Source organism: Camelus ferus, chromosome 4 (assembly GCF_009834535.1).
Source record: "Camelus ferus isolate YT-003-E chromosome 4, BCGSAC_Cfer_1.0, whole genome shotgun sequence".
NCBI lineage: Eukaryota > Metazoa > Chordata > Mammalia > Artiodactyla > Camelidae > Camelus > Camelus ferus.
In genome coordinates, this window is record NC_045699.1 from 55,154,501 (window position 1) to 55,170,210 (window position 15,710).

At 41.6% G+C, this 15,710-nt stretch overlaps 1 protein-coding gene across 8 annotated transcripts in view; it reads right to left on the reverse strand.

The window, feature by feature from the left end:
• LPAR1 (lysophosphatidic acid receptor 1) overlaps window positions 1-15,710 on the reverse strand; it is a 133,211-nt gene that overhangs the window by 67,882 nt on the left and 49,619 nt on the right. For all 8 annotated transcript variants that reach the window (XM_032478169.1, XM_032478171.1, XM_032478164.1 and 5 more), the window contains one exon: window positions 5,213-5,376. In XM_032478169.1, the coding sequence (XP_032334060.1) occupies window positions 5,213-5,257 (45 nt within the window). In that variant the 5' untranslated portion in view covers window positions 5,258-5,376. The remainder of the gene's footprint in view (window positions 1-5,212; window positions 5,377-15,710) is intronic.

Below are 15,710 nucleotides of genomic sequence, written 5' to 3' on the forward strand. Positions count from 1 at the left end.
GGAATTATAGGTAGAAAATCCGAGTACCTTTGAAATTCTCAAACTCCTATTCTGGTCTCTTGACGCCAGCCCTGGGTTTGAGAGATGCCAAACCATGCATTCGTCTATGGAACTACTGCCCCCTTCATTCAAAAGAAAAATAAAGCTTTTAACCCACAGTCTATCCACAGTAACTGGATGAACCACTGTTTAAGTCATGCTAATCAGAGCTCTAAAAACAGAAAATGGTCGTTAAGAGCAGCACTTTTTTTGTTTGTTTTTTAATTTAAGTTTAGTCAGTTTACAATGTTGTATTAATTTCTGGTGTACAGCATAGTGATTCAGTTTTTTATATATATATATATATATATAAATAATATTATATATATATATATATTCATTTTCATTTTTTTTATTATAGGCTATTACAAGGTATTAAGTACAGTTCCCTGTATATAGTAGGACCTTGCTGTTTATCTGTTTTATCTGTAGTAGTTAGTGATGTTGTTAATCTATTTTATATGTAGTAGTTAGTATCTGTAAATCCTGACCTCCCAATTTATCCCTTCCCACCCCTTTTCTCCTTTGGTAACCACAAATTTGTTTTCTATGTCTGTGAATCTGTTTCTGTTTTGCAACTAAGTTCATTTGTGTTCTTTTTTTAGATTCCACATATAAGTGATATTATATGATATTTTTCTTTCTCTTTCTGGCTTACATCACTTAGAATGATGATCTCCAGGTCCATCCATGTTGCTGCAAATAGCATTATTTCATTTTTATGGCTGAGTAGTATTCCATTATAAATATACACCACAACTTCTTTATCCAGTCATCTGCCAATGGACATTTAGATTGTTTCTATGTCTTGGCTATTGTGAAAAGTACTGCTATGAACATTGGGGTACATGTATTTTTTTCAAACTAGAGTTTTCTCCAGATATATGCCCAGGGGTGGGATTGCTGGATCATACGGTGAGTTTGTTTTAAGTTTTTTAAGGAATCTCCATACTGTTTTCCATAACGGCTGCACCTAACTACATTCCCACCAACAGTGGAAGAAAGAATGTTAAGTTTTTTGGTGACCCACCATCCCTCCATCCCCAATCCCAACCCTGCAGGGTAGGAGCAGGTTACTTTAACCTAATGATAAGCAGGGTCCTATCTGCAAACACATCGCTGGAGCTTCCCTGGGGTGCCCTTATGAGCAGCTGCACTGGCAGGACTATGAAGCAGCTACACAGTCTCGCTGCTGCTGCCTGTCCAGTTTCGCCTCAGTATTCAGCTAGCTTCGCAAGAACAAGGTGCGCTCTCTCTCAGCATGAGCAAACAAAAATCCTTCTTACAGTCTAGGAGTAAAGTCTGGGAGTAAAGCAGGGAATACAAACTTGTCCCACTTCAAAGCACAAGGCGTGTCTTTCACTGACTAAACAGCAATTCCAGCGGGAGTGACAATGAACGCTTTCTTCCTTATTGTTTGCAACAATCACAGGCTATTTTGTTCATATTAATTAGTTTATATCTAGTATTAGGCAGCCTTGATTCGAAAAATGCTCTTTGTTACCAAATGAATAGAGTAACAAACAAAACCAAAAGCTTTTTTTTTTTTTTTTTTTTTGCCTTAGAAAAGGGATTGTCAGGCCTTTCACACTTGAATGTTGGGTTTATCTTTGCACAGGTCGCTGAATTCACTCTAGAAGAATGCAAGTTGATGTGCCAGACAATGACAGGCTAAGCTGACTGAGTGGACTGCTCATTATGCCCTGCTTAAGGAGATGCTGCATTTAAATTACTTTTACCTTCCACGAACCTGGGGGAGACTTGATAATAGGCAAAAATACATGAATACAGGCTTGGGGGCAAGGGCAAATCAGCCTTGGACTAAAATCTGACTGCACAGATTACATGTGAAGGGTTGACATATAATCAAGAGACTCACCACTGACGAGAGGATCCTGGGAACCAAGTGACCCAACGATCTGCGTCTCTCCAGGAGAGTAAGCTGCCTGCCTCTGCGACCCAATCCCCCAGCTGATAGCCGACTCCTTCCAAGAGGGCTTGCGTTCTCCCAGCCATCAGAGGCTGCGACTGTTCCTAGCATACAGTGAGACTAATGGGACTCACCTCCCAGGTTGAGATTACTGAATGAACTTGTTCAACTAAACTGTCAAAAGTCAAGGTTTGAACCCAGCAGGTCTAAGACTCAAGAGCTACACAGGCTACTTTGAGATGAATGCTAAATACCTGAAGGCGCCTCCCAGGCCCTGCAAAACCCCCTCCAGCCTCCTTACCTAAGCCATCTACCTCCTCTACAACCTGAAGTATGCTGATAAACATCTAACAGCGGGCTCTTAGGAATGAGTGCCAGTGTTTGCCGATTTCCATGGTGTAAATAGTCCACCCTGGCTGATTTCAGGCTACAGGCATGAAGTCAATAGGTTCACTGCATTCCTGCAAGTTTAACAGTCAGCTCTTGTGAGCTAGCAGGGCTGGCGTCACTGGTCACAACCTCACAGCCCCCTGTACTCCAACTGTCCCTGAACTCACAACCAAACGCTGTGGCACTTGACATTCACACAGGCTTTTTCCTCCCCTTTACCAGAGTAACTTAGACTCATTCATAAGCTCTCAGTCTGGCAGTCTCCCCTTGAGAAGCCTTCCCTGATCCTCCCAGGCTTTCCCGGTGGTCCGCTCCACCCCACCGAGCACCCACACTTCCTGCATCACAGCATCTGACACACAGCACCGTCATTTTTTGGTTTCCTTATCTGGATATTTCCTGATACATTTGTAAAGTCTTGGCAGGGCAAAAGCCTTCTTTACCTTACTTATTCTTGCATCCCCAGGCCTGCCACAGCGCTCGCTAAACGGCAATACTGACACGTACTGAGCAGCATGTCACACGCGGTGCTAAGTTTTACACACGTGATCTCATTTCAAGCGTCAAGCCACCCCGTGAAGTTGGCTCTATTATGAAGATGCTCACTTTGCAAACGAGGAAACCGAGGCACTGAGAGGGTGAATCTCTCTTCTCCCCTCCCCCACAGGCCTGGCTGCTGAATGCTGGAACCAGGATTTGAACCCAGGAAGTGTGACTAGAGAGCCTTGTGTCTCCTTCTAGACCAGTGGTTCTTGACTTTCTTTCCCCTACTGGTGACTCTCAAGGAGAAAATCTTGTTTAAATTTAAGTTCTCCCCAATGAGCAATTAAATACTAAGGAATAGGATTTCATCAGGCAGGGTTAAGCTCTGGAGGGAACTTTTTTCATCTCCCAAGAGCCAATCTTTGCCCTCCTGGGGGCAACACCATTCCTGGCAACAATGTATGTCCTGGCCTTTCACTATGCATTTACATTAATGTAACATGTGTTTATCCCTAAAAACATACGGTTTTGTTTTACAGTTTTAATGACATCTCCCTGGAAGCATTATTCTACACCTTACTTTCTTTTCCCTCCCTTAGATACCTTGAGGAGACAGAGCTGTATTGAGATAAACAGATACCCCCCACTTCACTGCAGCATGGTATTTAAATCTTATCAACATGACTGACTTTATTAAATCCTTCTCCTGTTGAATATTAGGAAGTTTTGTACTTCTTGGCCTTGAACTAATGTCTCAAAGAATATTTTCAGGCACGTCTCCTGGGCTCATGTATAAGCGTTTTTCTAACATAGATACCAAGATGGGAACAGGATACATGCAAAGCTGTATCATTTTAATAGATACCGTCAAATTATCCTCCAGGGTGACTGTGCCAATTTACTTTCCCACAGAGAATTTACAAGGGTACACATTTCTCCAAGAGTTTATATGCAACATGACCTCCTTTTAGCTAGGGCGACACTAACCATTTTCATGGAATGAGTCACTTAAAAATATTTGTATTACTCGCCAGCTGATAGTAGCTTGTGTAAGAGGAAAGATGTGAAGATAAGGTGATGTTATTGGAAATGCTGACAAATGAGAGCGGCCAGAGGGGCATGCTGAACTTCCCTGTCCAGAAAACCCATCCCAGGGCCTAGCTCGCCCCACAGCAGGCCCAGAATTGTCACGGCAGGCGAAGAGCGAACACTATTGAGGGGAATGGAAACCAAACACCCAAAGTAAATGAGGTGTTGAAAAGGTAACGATGCACCTACCAGAAAAAGAACTACACACAATGGCGGTTACTCCAAACAGAAAATGTTAAGGCACAGCCAGGACTTTATCCGTATGATAAAATGCCAAGGTTTTAGAGAAACAGAAAAGCATTTATAGTAAAGGAAGTAGAAATGTCCTTTTCTCCTTTTTCTCTCTCCTTCCTCACACACACACACACACACACACACACACACACACACACACACCCCTACTTGAAATATATACAAAATTGAGTAGCCTGAGAAATGATACAGAGGGGGAAAAAAAAGTGTGGAACATTTTGTATCATAAAGACTCAAATTTCAATCCACATGGCTTTTTCTCAAAGGTACACTTTTTTCTTTAACCTTGGCCTAAAACTCATTCTCACGAATGAGATGGGAGGTCACACTCTGAAAGGAGGAGACGACGAAGGAAGAGCACACGGGAGACGACGTTCGTTGAGCACCTACTACGTGCTCCGCATACATGCTTTCCCTTAATCCCTATAACCACGCTGTGAGGTCTGATTATACGCGAAGAAATGGAGGCTGAGCGAGGTTAGCATGATGGAGGCCTCTTATCCAGCGATCACACTGGTAATTCAGGCCTCACGACTCCAAAGTCTGTTTCCCCATTGTACTGCACTGCTTGCTGAAACTCAGGGAGTCTGGTTAATACTTGAACAAATCAGACAGAGGACAGTCAGAACAATGTTCCTGCTGCGTCACGGTCCTTCATTGGACAGAAAAAGTGGTCTAGCAGTTTCTGGAATTGCATTTTCTCCTCAAAGTTACCAGAATAGGTCAAGGAAAAATAATAATCATTATAGAGGGAGGACGTCGAGACAACATTCGGAATACCTGTTGTAAGATTAGCTCTGTACTGAACCGTCTGGATTTGGAGTTTGATGCCTACAGGAACAGCCAGACGTCCCGGGCACTGAAAGCAAGCCCCTCCCTCCCTCACAAAAGCAGTCTCATCCAAACCCCTCCAAAGGATCACCAAAGGAGGCACATGGTCTCCTGCGTCAAGCACACTTTCTGAAACTCAGTTTAGATATTCAACAGAACTGTGATGAGCCCCAGCCTCTGCGGGCTTGAATCACATACCTGGGGCTGTGAAATTCCGGGGCTGGAAGTAGAGGCAGTGGCCATGCCGGCTCCGCAGTCGTGGGCGGTGACCAGGCCCCAGCACTAAGGCGCCGGACGCACGCAGGAGCCAAAATCTCACGTCTGCTGATCAGATCGCAGTCATGCTAGGAGAAACTGTGTACCTGAAAAAGGACAGGAAAACCCACCTTTAGCCCGAGACGACTAGCACGTGGAAGTGTCTCTGGCCTCAGACGCAAATATCCCCTATACCAAATGCCAACTACCAGCTTAATGAAAATAGGGACCCGGGAGGGAGCATCGAACATCTCAGCACCAGGATTTCTATACTATCCGTCCAAATCATGTTAGGTTGATGTATCTCGTATCTCGTAAGTTTGACTCCAACTATGCCTGCCACTAGACGTTCTGGGCAGGTGGTTTCAAGTTGTGACCATGGGGAGAGTGGGCGGGGGAGGAGCCATCCTGTCTTTAAATAATAAGGACTCACAGTGAGAGCGGACAGTTCATAGCCAAAGGGAAAAGAGAATAATAGCATTAAGCCTCTGAGAGATCACCCAGTTCAACCCCGCCCATCAGCAGACGAAACAACCGCAGGTTGCAAAGAGAGATGCCTGGAACCATGCTCTCCTGTTAATGGCAGGACCAGCACTAGAGCAACAAGGAAGCAATTTCCAGTCCCGGATGAGACACCAGTGGACCTGTTTCATGCTTACATTTCCTTAGGGAACTTGTTACCATTTTCAAGATTACAGAAAGGCAAGACACCCAAAAGTTACAGGAGTCGGTCACAAGAATGAGTCAGGTACTCGGTTCGATGGGCGGTGGGGGGCTTCGTAAGTCAAACTTCCGCGTGTGTGAGGAAGAAAACATCTCTAAGTTCCTCTCAGCATCCTTAGGGAGAGGATGCTAGATAAACAGAAAGCATAACCAAATCTTCCATTTTTTTTAATAATTTAAGAAAATACTTTCATTTTAAGAAACTTTTTTTTTATTTTTTCCATTGTTTTCATACCACCTGGCAATATCCTTTCTTTTATTCAAAAGATATTTATGGAGCATCTACAGTGAACTTGGGGCATCATGAATAAAACTGAGCCAGCTCCTGCCTTCAGAAAGCTTTTTTCTGTAAATATGCTTTCTCGTTTCACCAGCATGCAAGATGACACCTGAACGTTTTTAAACTATCGGGAAATGATACTCTTCATACAGTGAATCACAAGATCCAAGCCTTGAGCAGTTAGTAACGGCAGGGTTGGCCGTAATTTAATCCAAGTCTTTTGACCCCAGATCCTCTGGTGCACTTCTCCATCAGCTGGATGATGCTGGACAAGTCACATAATGTCCGAAGAACTGTTCCCAAAGAAACATTCCAGGTACGGCAGCAACTTCCATATTCAATTTTGATTTTTATCCTGTCTTCGTGTATTATCCTTCACAATGTGGCTTTAATCACGGTAGCTTTTAGTTGTTTAGAACTATGGCACTTTCCTGTTTCCTATATCTAACTTCCTGTCAGAGTGACTATTTTTATTAACAAATAAGAAGGAAAGCCATGAAGCCATTTTGGTCTAACATCCCACACAAAATTCCATAGCTACCCCGAGATGACAGTGATGTTCTTAGTCCCAGGCTGGGGAGGGGCTGGGGAGGAGATCTGTTGTCTATTCCACTGTGAGTCTACATAACAGCCCAGGAGAAAGGCATATGTACACGGGGTGCCTCTCCTCTTGCTTGATGGCTGCCAGACAGCAGAGCCGGCCCTGAGAAAACCAGAGCGCCCCATGGTGCGCTGTTTTGTACCGAACTTGACCCTGGCATCATTTTGGGCCCTCCTTACTTTTTTATTTTTCCTTCTTATGTATTTATAATTTACATCATCTTGCTCTATCATATGTGGGGTGGACAGATGAACATATAAATAGCATGATAGCTAAAAAGCAAAATAGCAGGCAAGTGAGATTCTATTCTTAAAGACTCACACTTGTGCGCGGGTCCAATGTCATTCCTGCCAAGCTAAGTCATTAAATAATATAACCTTAAAATACTTTCAATATTTAGAGTACACAGAGTTGCCCAAAAGATGAACACGGGGCACCCAGGCTGCAATCAGGAAAGGGATGTAGAAATGGAAGGGACAAAGACGCCACGCGGCGTCACTGCTGACAGCAGAAGCGGGAGAGGCGGGCGTCCGGGACACAGGCACCACCTACTAGATGCTGTGCGCTGGTGCAGTCACTTCACGTACAGTTTGCCGCAAATATTAACTCATGTCATAGATGAGAAACCCAGGGCTTTGAAAGGTTATGCAACGCTCCCAGTCACACGACCAGGAAATGAGGGAGCTGAGACCCGATCCAGGACCCACTCCAGGGCCTTTCCATGGACTAACCCTCCAAGTGAATAAAAATTAACAAAGAAAGCACTTGGGTGTTTGTTTTTTTTTTTAAGCAAAAATTTCAGATATTGCTGAAGGAAGCAGGATTAAAGTCAGATGTCCTGCAGAGTAATCATGTCCCCAAACCCTGAAACAGAGGACCCTGGGCTGCTCCCATCTATATACAACATTAATGATGTGTCCTTAGTTTTGATTTACATTACATTATCCCTGAGCTACATGGTAGATAATACAGGTTAAGTGTTTGGTAGTTCAAAGAAGAAAATTAAGACAGAAAATTAACTGTCTTCCCCTAAAGCATTTTTTAAGACATATCTAGTTTTGAGGCTTTTGTTAAACTTATTCTTTTTTTTTAAGACAAGGAGATTTTTACTTCTGAGAGAACAGTGTGTAACACTAGAAGATTCATGAAAGTGTATGTTGAACCGATTTGTACACTGTCAGAGCCCTTTATAAAATAGCATGTGGTTACCTAACTGAAAATACAAGTGCTGAGCAATACTACCTCAAAGGGTGTCAAACCTCTCTCTTAGGGAGTGATGTCTTAAAATTACATTTGTGAAATCTGTTTACTTCCCAACCTATTTACACAACTGTACAAATCGTGGGGGAACAGACATGATGACAAAGAAGATGACACGCTAAGTAAGGATGCCATTCAGCCTCTAGCCAGGTAAGCTGGATTACTTACACAGACCAGTCCCCTGCCTTCCCAGGGCCCCACACTGTCAACTACAGAGCTGTACAGAACGTTTAAAGAAATTCATCCCTCTTTGAATTCTTTCAAGTATCTGGACACCTGACCTGCAGTTCTTCCAACCTTCCAGCAGCCTAACTCTCCACTTCCCTTGCTTGAGCTCCAGGTACAGGAAATCATACGGCACTGTGGTTTGGCCCCGTTAGCCCCAGGCGCCCTTGGCCATCACTACCGCCCCTCACGTCTTCCCCAGTTGGCCCCATCCTCCATCCCAGGCATCTCTTCTAAGCTATACACCATTCTGCTCGAAGCCACACAGCCACCTCTAATGCCACTCACTTGCAAAATACGAGCCTTGTCACTTATTTACTTGCCCATTCACCCACTTCCTTACAGTCACTGGGAATGAATTACTTTAGTATCCCTCCCCATAGTTCAAAATAGGTATGTAATATACAGTTTACAAGTAAGAAAGCTATCTAGGCTCATGCCTCTGTGCTAGACTACTGGAGAAATAACCAACCGAATGTAAGAGCAGGAAATACCCTGAATCAACCCTAGAAGCCACAGAGGGACCCCAGCTATTGCTAAAACTTCCAGAAACATACACTGAAAAGAACCAGTAGAGGAAGCTGGAGAAGGACTAAGGTTCAACACTCCCTTCGTGGGAAACTGCAGCTGAATTGACAGAATGTAAGTAAATGAGACCCCAAAAGACTTGTAATGATATTCCAGGCTCAGAGGGATGACGGCGGGAGTGAACTAGGCCAGGGAGAGTTGGAGTACATTTAAAATACACTCAACTCAAAAAAAAAAAAAAAAAAAAATACACTCAACTCTTTAAAAGGGGTCTCTGGCTCCAACTGAGAAAGTAATCTCTGGCTGTATTTACTTCTAATTTGCATGCAGCCACAATGATGGGCCCAGAAAATATGTGGGAAAACCCACCACCAGCTGGCTTCCGACATGGGCAGCCATGCCAAGGGACAATGATCTTGCTAATTACCGAGTGCCACGCCAAATACCTTCAAAAAGGTCTCTGGTTCTGAGGCAAGTATCCCCTTTGATTACTTCTGGAGCTGACGCTGGCTCCTTCCTTGGGACTCATAGGAAGATGAATTTCTAACTGGCAAATTAATCAGCTATAAATCTAAACTTTTTCCTTCATCTGGACTTGAGTCAAACAGTGACTCATTTCAGTCTCTGGCAATACCTGATACTGAATATGCACAGACTTCCCTCTCTAAGGATAAGAGACAGAAAGATCCAAATCCATCAGGCAAATGAAAAATATTATGGAGTTGAAGAGAAGGCAAGACTCTAGAATCAGCAAATATTTTCTTAAAAAAATAGACATATTATATAAAAGGGAACTTTGAAAAACTATGAGACCATCATTCAAAAATCCACAAATGACAAATGCTGGAGAGGCTGTGGAGAAAGGGGAACCCTCCTACACTGCTGGTGGGAATGCAGTTTGGTGCAGCCACTTTGGAAAACAGTATGGAGATTCCTCAAAAGACTAGGAATAGACTTACCACATGACCCAGGAATCCTGCTCCTGGGCATATATCCAGAAGGAACCCTACTTCAGGATGACACCTGCACCCCAATGTTCATAGCAGCACTATTTACAATAGCCAATACATGGAAACAGCCTAAATGTCCATCAACGGATGATTGGATAAAGAAGATGTGGTATATTTATACAATGGAATACTACTTAGCCATAAAAACCAACAACATAACACCATTTGCAGCAACATGGATGCACCTGGAGAATGTCATTCTAAGTGAAGTAAGCCAGAAAGAGAAAGAAAAATACCATATGAGATCGCTCATATGTGGAATCCAAAAAAAAAAAAAAAAAAAACCAACAAAATCAAAGCATAAATACAAAACAGAAATAGACTCATAGACACAGAATACAAACTTGTGGTTGCCAAGGGGGTGGAGGGTGGGAAGGGATAGACAGGATTTCAAAATTGTAGAATAGATAAACAAGATTATACTGTATAGCACAGGGAAATATACACAAGATCTTATGGTAGCTCACAGAGAAAAAAATGTGACAATGAATATATATATATGTTCATGTATGACTGAAAAATTGTGCTCTACACTGGAATTTAACACAATATTGTAAAATGATCATAAATCAATAAAAAAATTTAAAAAAAAATAGACCTTCCCCCCCAAAAAAAACAAAAACAAAAAAACTATGAGACCAGTAATGAAATGAGTCTGCATTAACAAAAAAAAATATGAATTGTGAACTCGAATGAAGGCAGTCGATAAAGGAGAAAACAGAATAAAAGAGCAGAAAATGGTATTAGTGAAGCAGAAGATAAACCTGAGCTTCAGGTGGCGCCTACATGGGTGAAGATTTCAAAGCTTCCATTCCCACAATAGAACAGATAAACAAAAAGTACTATGGGAAGAAAGAAGTATCAATGCTAAAACCAGGAATCGAAAAATTTATCCTCAAAATATTAGAAAAGTGTTACACATAAATAGAGACATTTAGATCAAGTAGGACAAAAATTTCAAATTTTAAATTTATGTATCCTCCTTCAGAGAGCTCTGGCGTCTGGCAGAAACCAAACAGGAAAAACTCTCAACCTCAAAGGACGAGGAACAAGATGACGTGACAGAGGAAGATCAGAGCTATAGCTTGTCTTTCTCAGTATTTATCTATTCCCTCTATCTGGGCTAAGCAACATCGGAAGCCAGGTTTTTAACTAAGGCCTGAGACTGGAAGATTCTTCTCTGGACTCTGGGTAGATGAAAAGACCGCAGGCGTCACAGAACTTGGGATGGCTCAACAGAGAACGACATTAACAAGGTCATGATAGCATTAACACTGAATAATGGCTTAATCAAAATCATGAGCTATATCAGGAAGAAGAGGTATAGGAGGGGAGAATGCATATGGCCCATCTTCCACATGGGAAGTCTATGAAGACCTGAAACTGACACATCAAAAAGTACAAGTAAAAATCTGAGTGACGCAATGCAAATAGCAAATGAAGCGGCTAAAACAACTGAAAATGGCGAAGGTAAAATGGCAGGGAGGGAGACAAAAACTCCTTTTTCTCAGCAAGCCCCAGGTAGCTATTTGACACTTTCAATTACAAACATTTGTAACTTTGATTTTTTAAAAAAAAAAAAAGGAAAATAAAATGTCACGGCTGAAACGAAAAACTTATTGAAAACTACAACAGGCAGAAACGTCACCACAGAAAACCAAGACGAGCCTGAGAAAAATCACACAAGTTTCTAATAATACTAGTTACTAACTGATGAGAAATTGGAGCTCTGAAGATAGAGATTCAGGATAAGAAGAATTGGTACACCTGAGAACAACAAAGGCAACAGAAGATAGTTAACAAATAAAAAACAATTAAAGAAAAAGTTCACTTTTATTTATTTATAATTGTTAAGTTTTATATATAGCGCAAGCAAAGAAAAAATAGATGAAACACACTAAATCAAAATTTTAAATTTCTGCGCAAAAAAACCCCACAATCAATCAAGAGTGACAAGACAAATCATGGAATGGGAGAAAATTTGCAAATCATATTATCTAAAAAGGAGTTAACTCTCCAGAATATAAAAGAAACTCAACAACAAAATCAAACAACCCAACATAAAAATAAATAAGACTTGATTAGACATTTCTCCAAAGAAGATAGTCAAATGGCCAAAGAGCACAAGACAAGACAGTCAACATCACTAATCATCAGGGAAATGCAAATCAAAACCACAATGAGATAACACGTCCCATCCATTAGAATCGTTGCTAACAAAATAAGCAAGGATGTGGAAAAACTGAACCTTTATGTACTGCTAGTGGGAATGTTCAGCTGCTACAGAAATCAGAATGGCAGTTCCTTAAAAAATTAAAAACAGAATTATCATTATTATCGAGCAATTCCCCTTCTGGGCACATACCCAAAAGATTTGAAAGCAAAATCTCAGAGAGATATCTGTACACCCATGTTCATAGTAGCATTATTCACAATGGACAAAAAGGTGGGGCAACCCAGGTGTCCACAGATGACAGATGAATGGATAAACAAAATGTGGTGTGTGTGTGTGTGTGTGTATGTATATATATATATAATGGAATATTATTCAGCCTTAAAGGGGAAGGAAATTCTGGCACATGTTACAACATGGACAAACCCTGAGGACATTCTATTAAGAGAAATAAGTCAGTAACAAAAAGACAAACATTTTGAGGTTCCACTTATATTAAGTACCTACAGTAACCAAATTCATAGAGACAGGGATGTACAAGGGTGGGTGCCAGGGGGTCGGGGAGGAGGGAATGAGGAGTTGCTGTTTAATAGGTAGAGAGTTTCAGTTTTGCAAGATGAGAAGAAATCTGAAGATCTATTTCACAACAGTGTGTATATACTGAGCACTACCAAACTTGCAAATGGTTAAGATAGTAAGTTCCATGTCATATAAACGTCACCATATTAAATTAAATCAAGGAGCTCACCACATTCCAGGAAAAATATAAAGAACATGATCTACAACTGAAACACAGGTCTGTTAAGGTACTAAACTTCCAGAGTTAAAAGAATTCCATTAAAAAAAAAAAAACATGAAGTGGGGAAACATCAAATCAAAGGGAAAAACTTAGGCTGGACATAGTCATCAGCTTGGCCACACCAGATGACAAGACACAGAAGCAACTTTCATGATTTTGTCACTAATACGGAATGACTCAAAAAGTATGCATTCAGCCAAGCTGTTACAAGAACAAGGCATTCGCATTAAATATAAGCAGGATATATTTCACCCTGAAATCTCCACTCGATGACATAACGCAGGTAGTCGTGTGACAAATCAAAATAACGTGCTCAGGAGAGCCTGGGCACGAGCTTCCTGTCAATCCACGTAAACAAGTAATAGCTGTGATAATGGTGACCAGGTAACGCAGTCATAACTATTAAAAGAAACGCTATACGACTGAAATGCATATAATCTGCAGTGAACTAAGATAAAAACTCCAGGAAATCGAAAGACAAATGAAAAGTTCTTCACCTTTTGAGAGTCAGTCAATACTGTTTTATTTCTAAATGTGATAAAATAGGAATTTCAGGCCAGATTTAAAGAACCAAAAGAGAAAGGGGGAAAAATGGGCGATAAAGGAAGAGCGAGGCAACATTTTTGATCTGAGCTTCCTACCCTCCCCACTGCTTCCCGTAAATCCAGCGAGGCAAATGGTCCAGCTGGGATGGAGGAAGCTGTGACCCCTTTCAGAGGCCATTTGCTTCACATGCGGATTTAGAACAAAGTAGTTAGAAAAGCATTAAAGAGACACAATAACTTCCCTATGCTTTATTTTAAAATACCACCTTTTTACCTGTGGTGGCAGAAACTTCCCTCTCTTCTTCAAAGCATCAGGTCCAAGGTCTTGCTTCAATATTCACTGAAGACAATATATGCTCCTAAATTTTTCCTTTTCCACATATAGGATCAGTTTTTCCATTTGCTTCTCCAACTTTTCAATCAGACCTTGTATTTTACATTTGGCCCAGAAGCCTACCGTTCTTTCCATATGGCACTCAGCTGATGCCTTCACAGGAAGGGATACAGTGAGCCCACCCTGCTCACACTGCCTGCAGAAACGCAAACACCACAATTACACTATTTCACATGTATTTTTAACAGTTCAGGGTTCAGTACTCCACAGATTGAAGAAACGGGGCACAAATTATTTAAATAAACTCACTGTCCTGATTTCAAAGACTGTACTGACAGGCATACAGTCTTCCCTTTGGAAAGTGTTCCTGATGGGGGGAGATGCTATCCTGAAACTTGTCAAAATAACCAGGAACTGTAAAACGTAATTGGCAGAAAAATCTCAGAACAGTGGTCACTACTAGGGCCAAGGAAATACTGGCCATACTGTTTACAGTTTAAAGCTCAAGCCAGTTTATATTATGTTACTTAGAAAATGGAAAAAAAAATAATCTGTAGTTTAGGAATAAGGGGTCAGAAATGGGCCAAAAAGAGAAACACATCCTATGAGTTAAAAAAAAAAACCAAAAAAAAAAAAAAAAAAAACACCAACCCCTTGAGTGTGCTCAATCACAAAGGGAGAGAGAAAGAAGAGAAGGGATGAGAACAAAAGAAGCCAACTGAAAGGTCTGAGAAGACCCTCTTTGAAAGAGAGGACAGTTTTAAAAATTACGCTTGAATAAGAGACAGGATTACTACACCCTGTTTCCTTCCATCACCCAAGGCCCACGGTGTCCAGACTCCTGATCTTAGTATCTGCAGGCCTTGACCCAGCCATTTGCACAGGGGCCCAGAGCAGTGCAAAGACCAGCGGTAATCAAGAGCTCCACCCAGGGAAGTAAATACCCTCAGGCGCAAGGCGGATACACTTCTATTGAGGAATGTCCGTGGAGGGAGCCTCTGAGCCCTGCTGGAGCGTTTATACAGTCCACAGGTTGCAGGACGGGGAGGTGACAACTGCCATACCCAACCCTCAGGCTGAGCCAGACTCTTCCAACCAGAGCCAGTGGAGGAAGAGTGGGGGATATTTCCTTCTACGAGCACGTGCATGTTTCCAAAATCAGAAGTAATTCCCAAATGACCTAGAATAGAAGGACTTGAGGGGAAGGGAAAGAGGAAGAGAGAGAGCAAATGAGGGGCGGGGAGTTGCAAAGTGTCAAAATCGCTGGCCAGAAAATAGAAGCCTACAGCTGTGATAAGAAAAGTATTCAGCCCAGAATAACAGTTTGTAACAGCGAAGGATTCTGTTGACAGAGGCGTCTTCCATCATTTAAAGGTTCCAGTAGATTCAACTTTAAGCACCTTTGAAAGAGCAAGTCAAAATCAACTCTGAGGGCCTGAGTTGAAGAGGAGTGATTCAACACTGTACCTCAATATAAAAAAATTGATGCTTAAGAGAAAGTTTTCTGGTGTGTTTGCCACACGGTAGGAGTATTGGCACTCAAATTGGTTTCTGGCGTAGATGCAGCTGTTATAATCTTCCTGGAATATGGATGTGTGTGTGTATGGTTTCTACCGAGATCCTAAAAACTATGCTGAATCAGAGGGTAACTCTACAACTAGGAATTTGTACTGTGAAAAGAATTAAGGGCAAAGATTTTGCTACAAGGGTGCCTAATTCAATACCTTATATGACTAGAAAAATTTAGAAACTATCTAATAACACAGTACTTGCCAACTGAGTTATTAAAACTAGGTTCACATGCAATTCAATTTCATACAGCCAATAAAAATTAAATTGTATTGAAATTATGTACCTATATATCTCTACCATTTGGGAAACACGTAGACACAGAAAGATTAGACGTATATATATATGTCTTGTGCCCTGAGGTGGGGCACAAGACATATTTTCTACAGAAAAA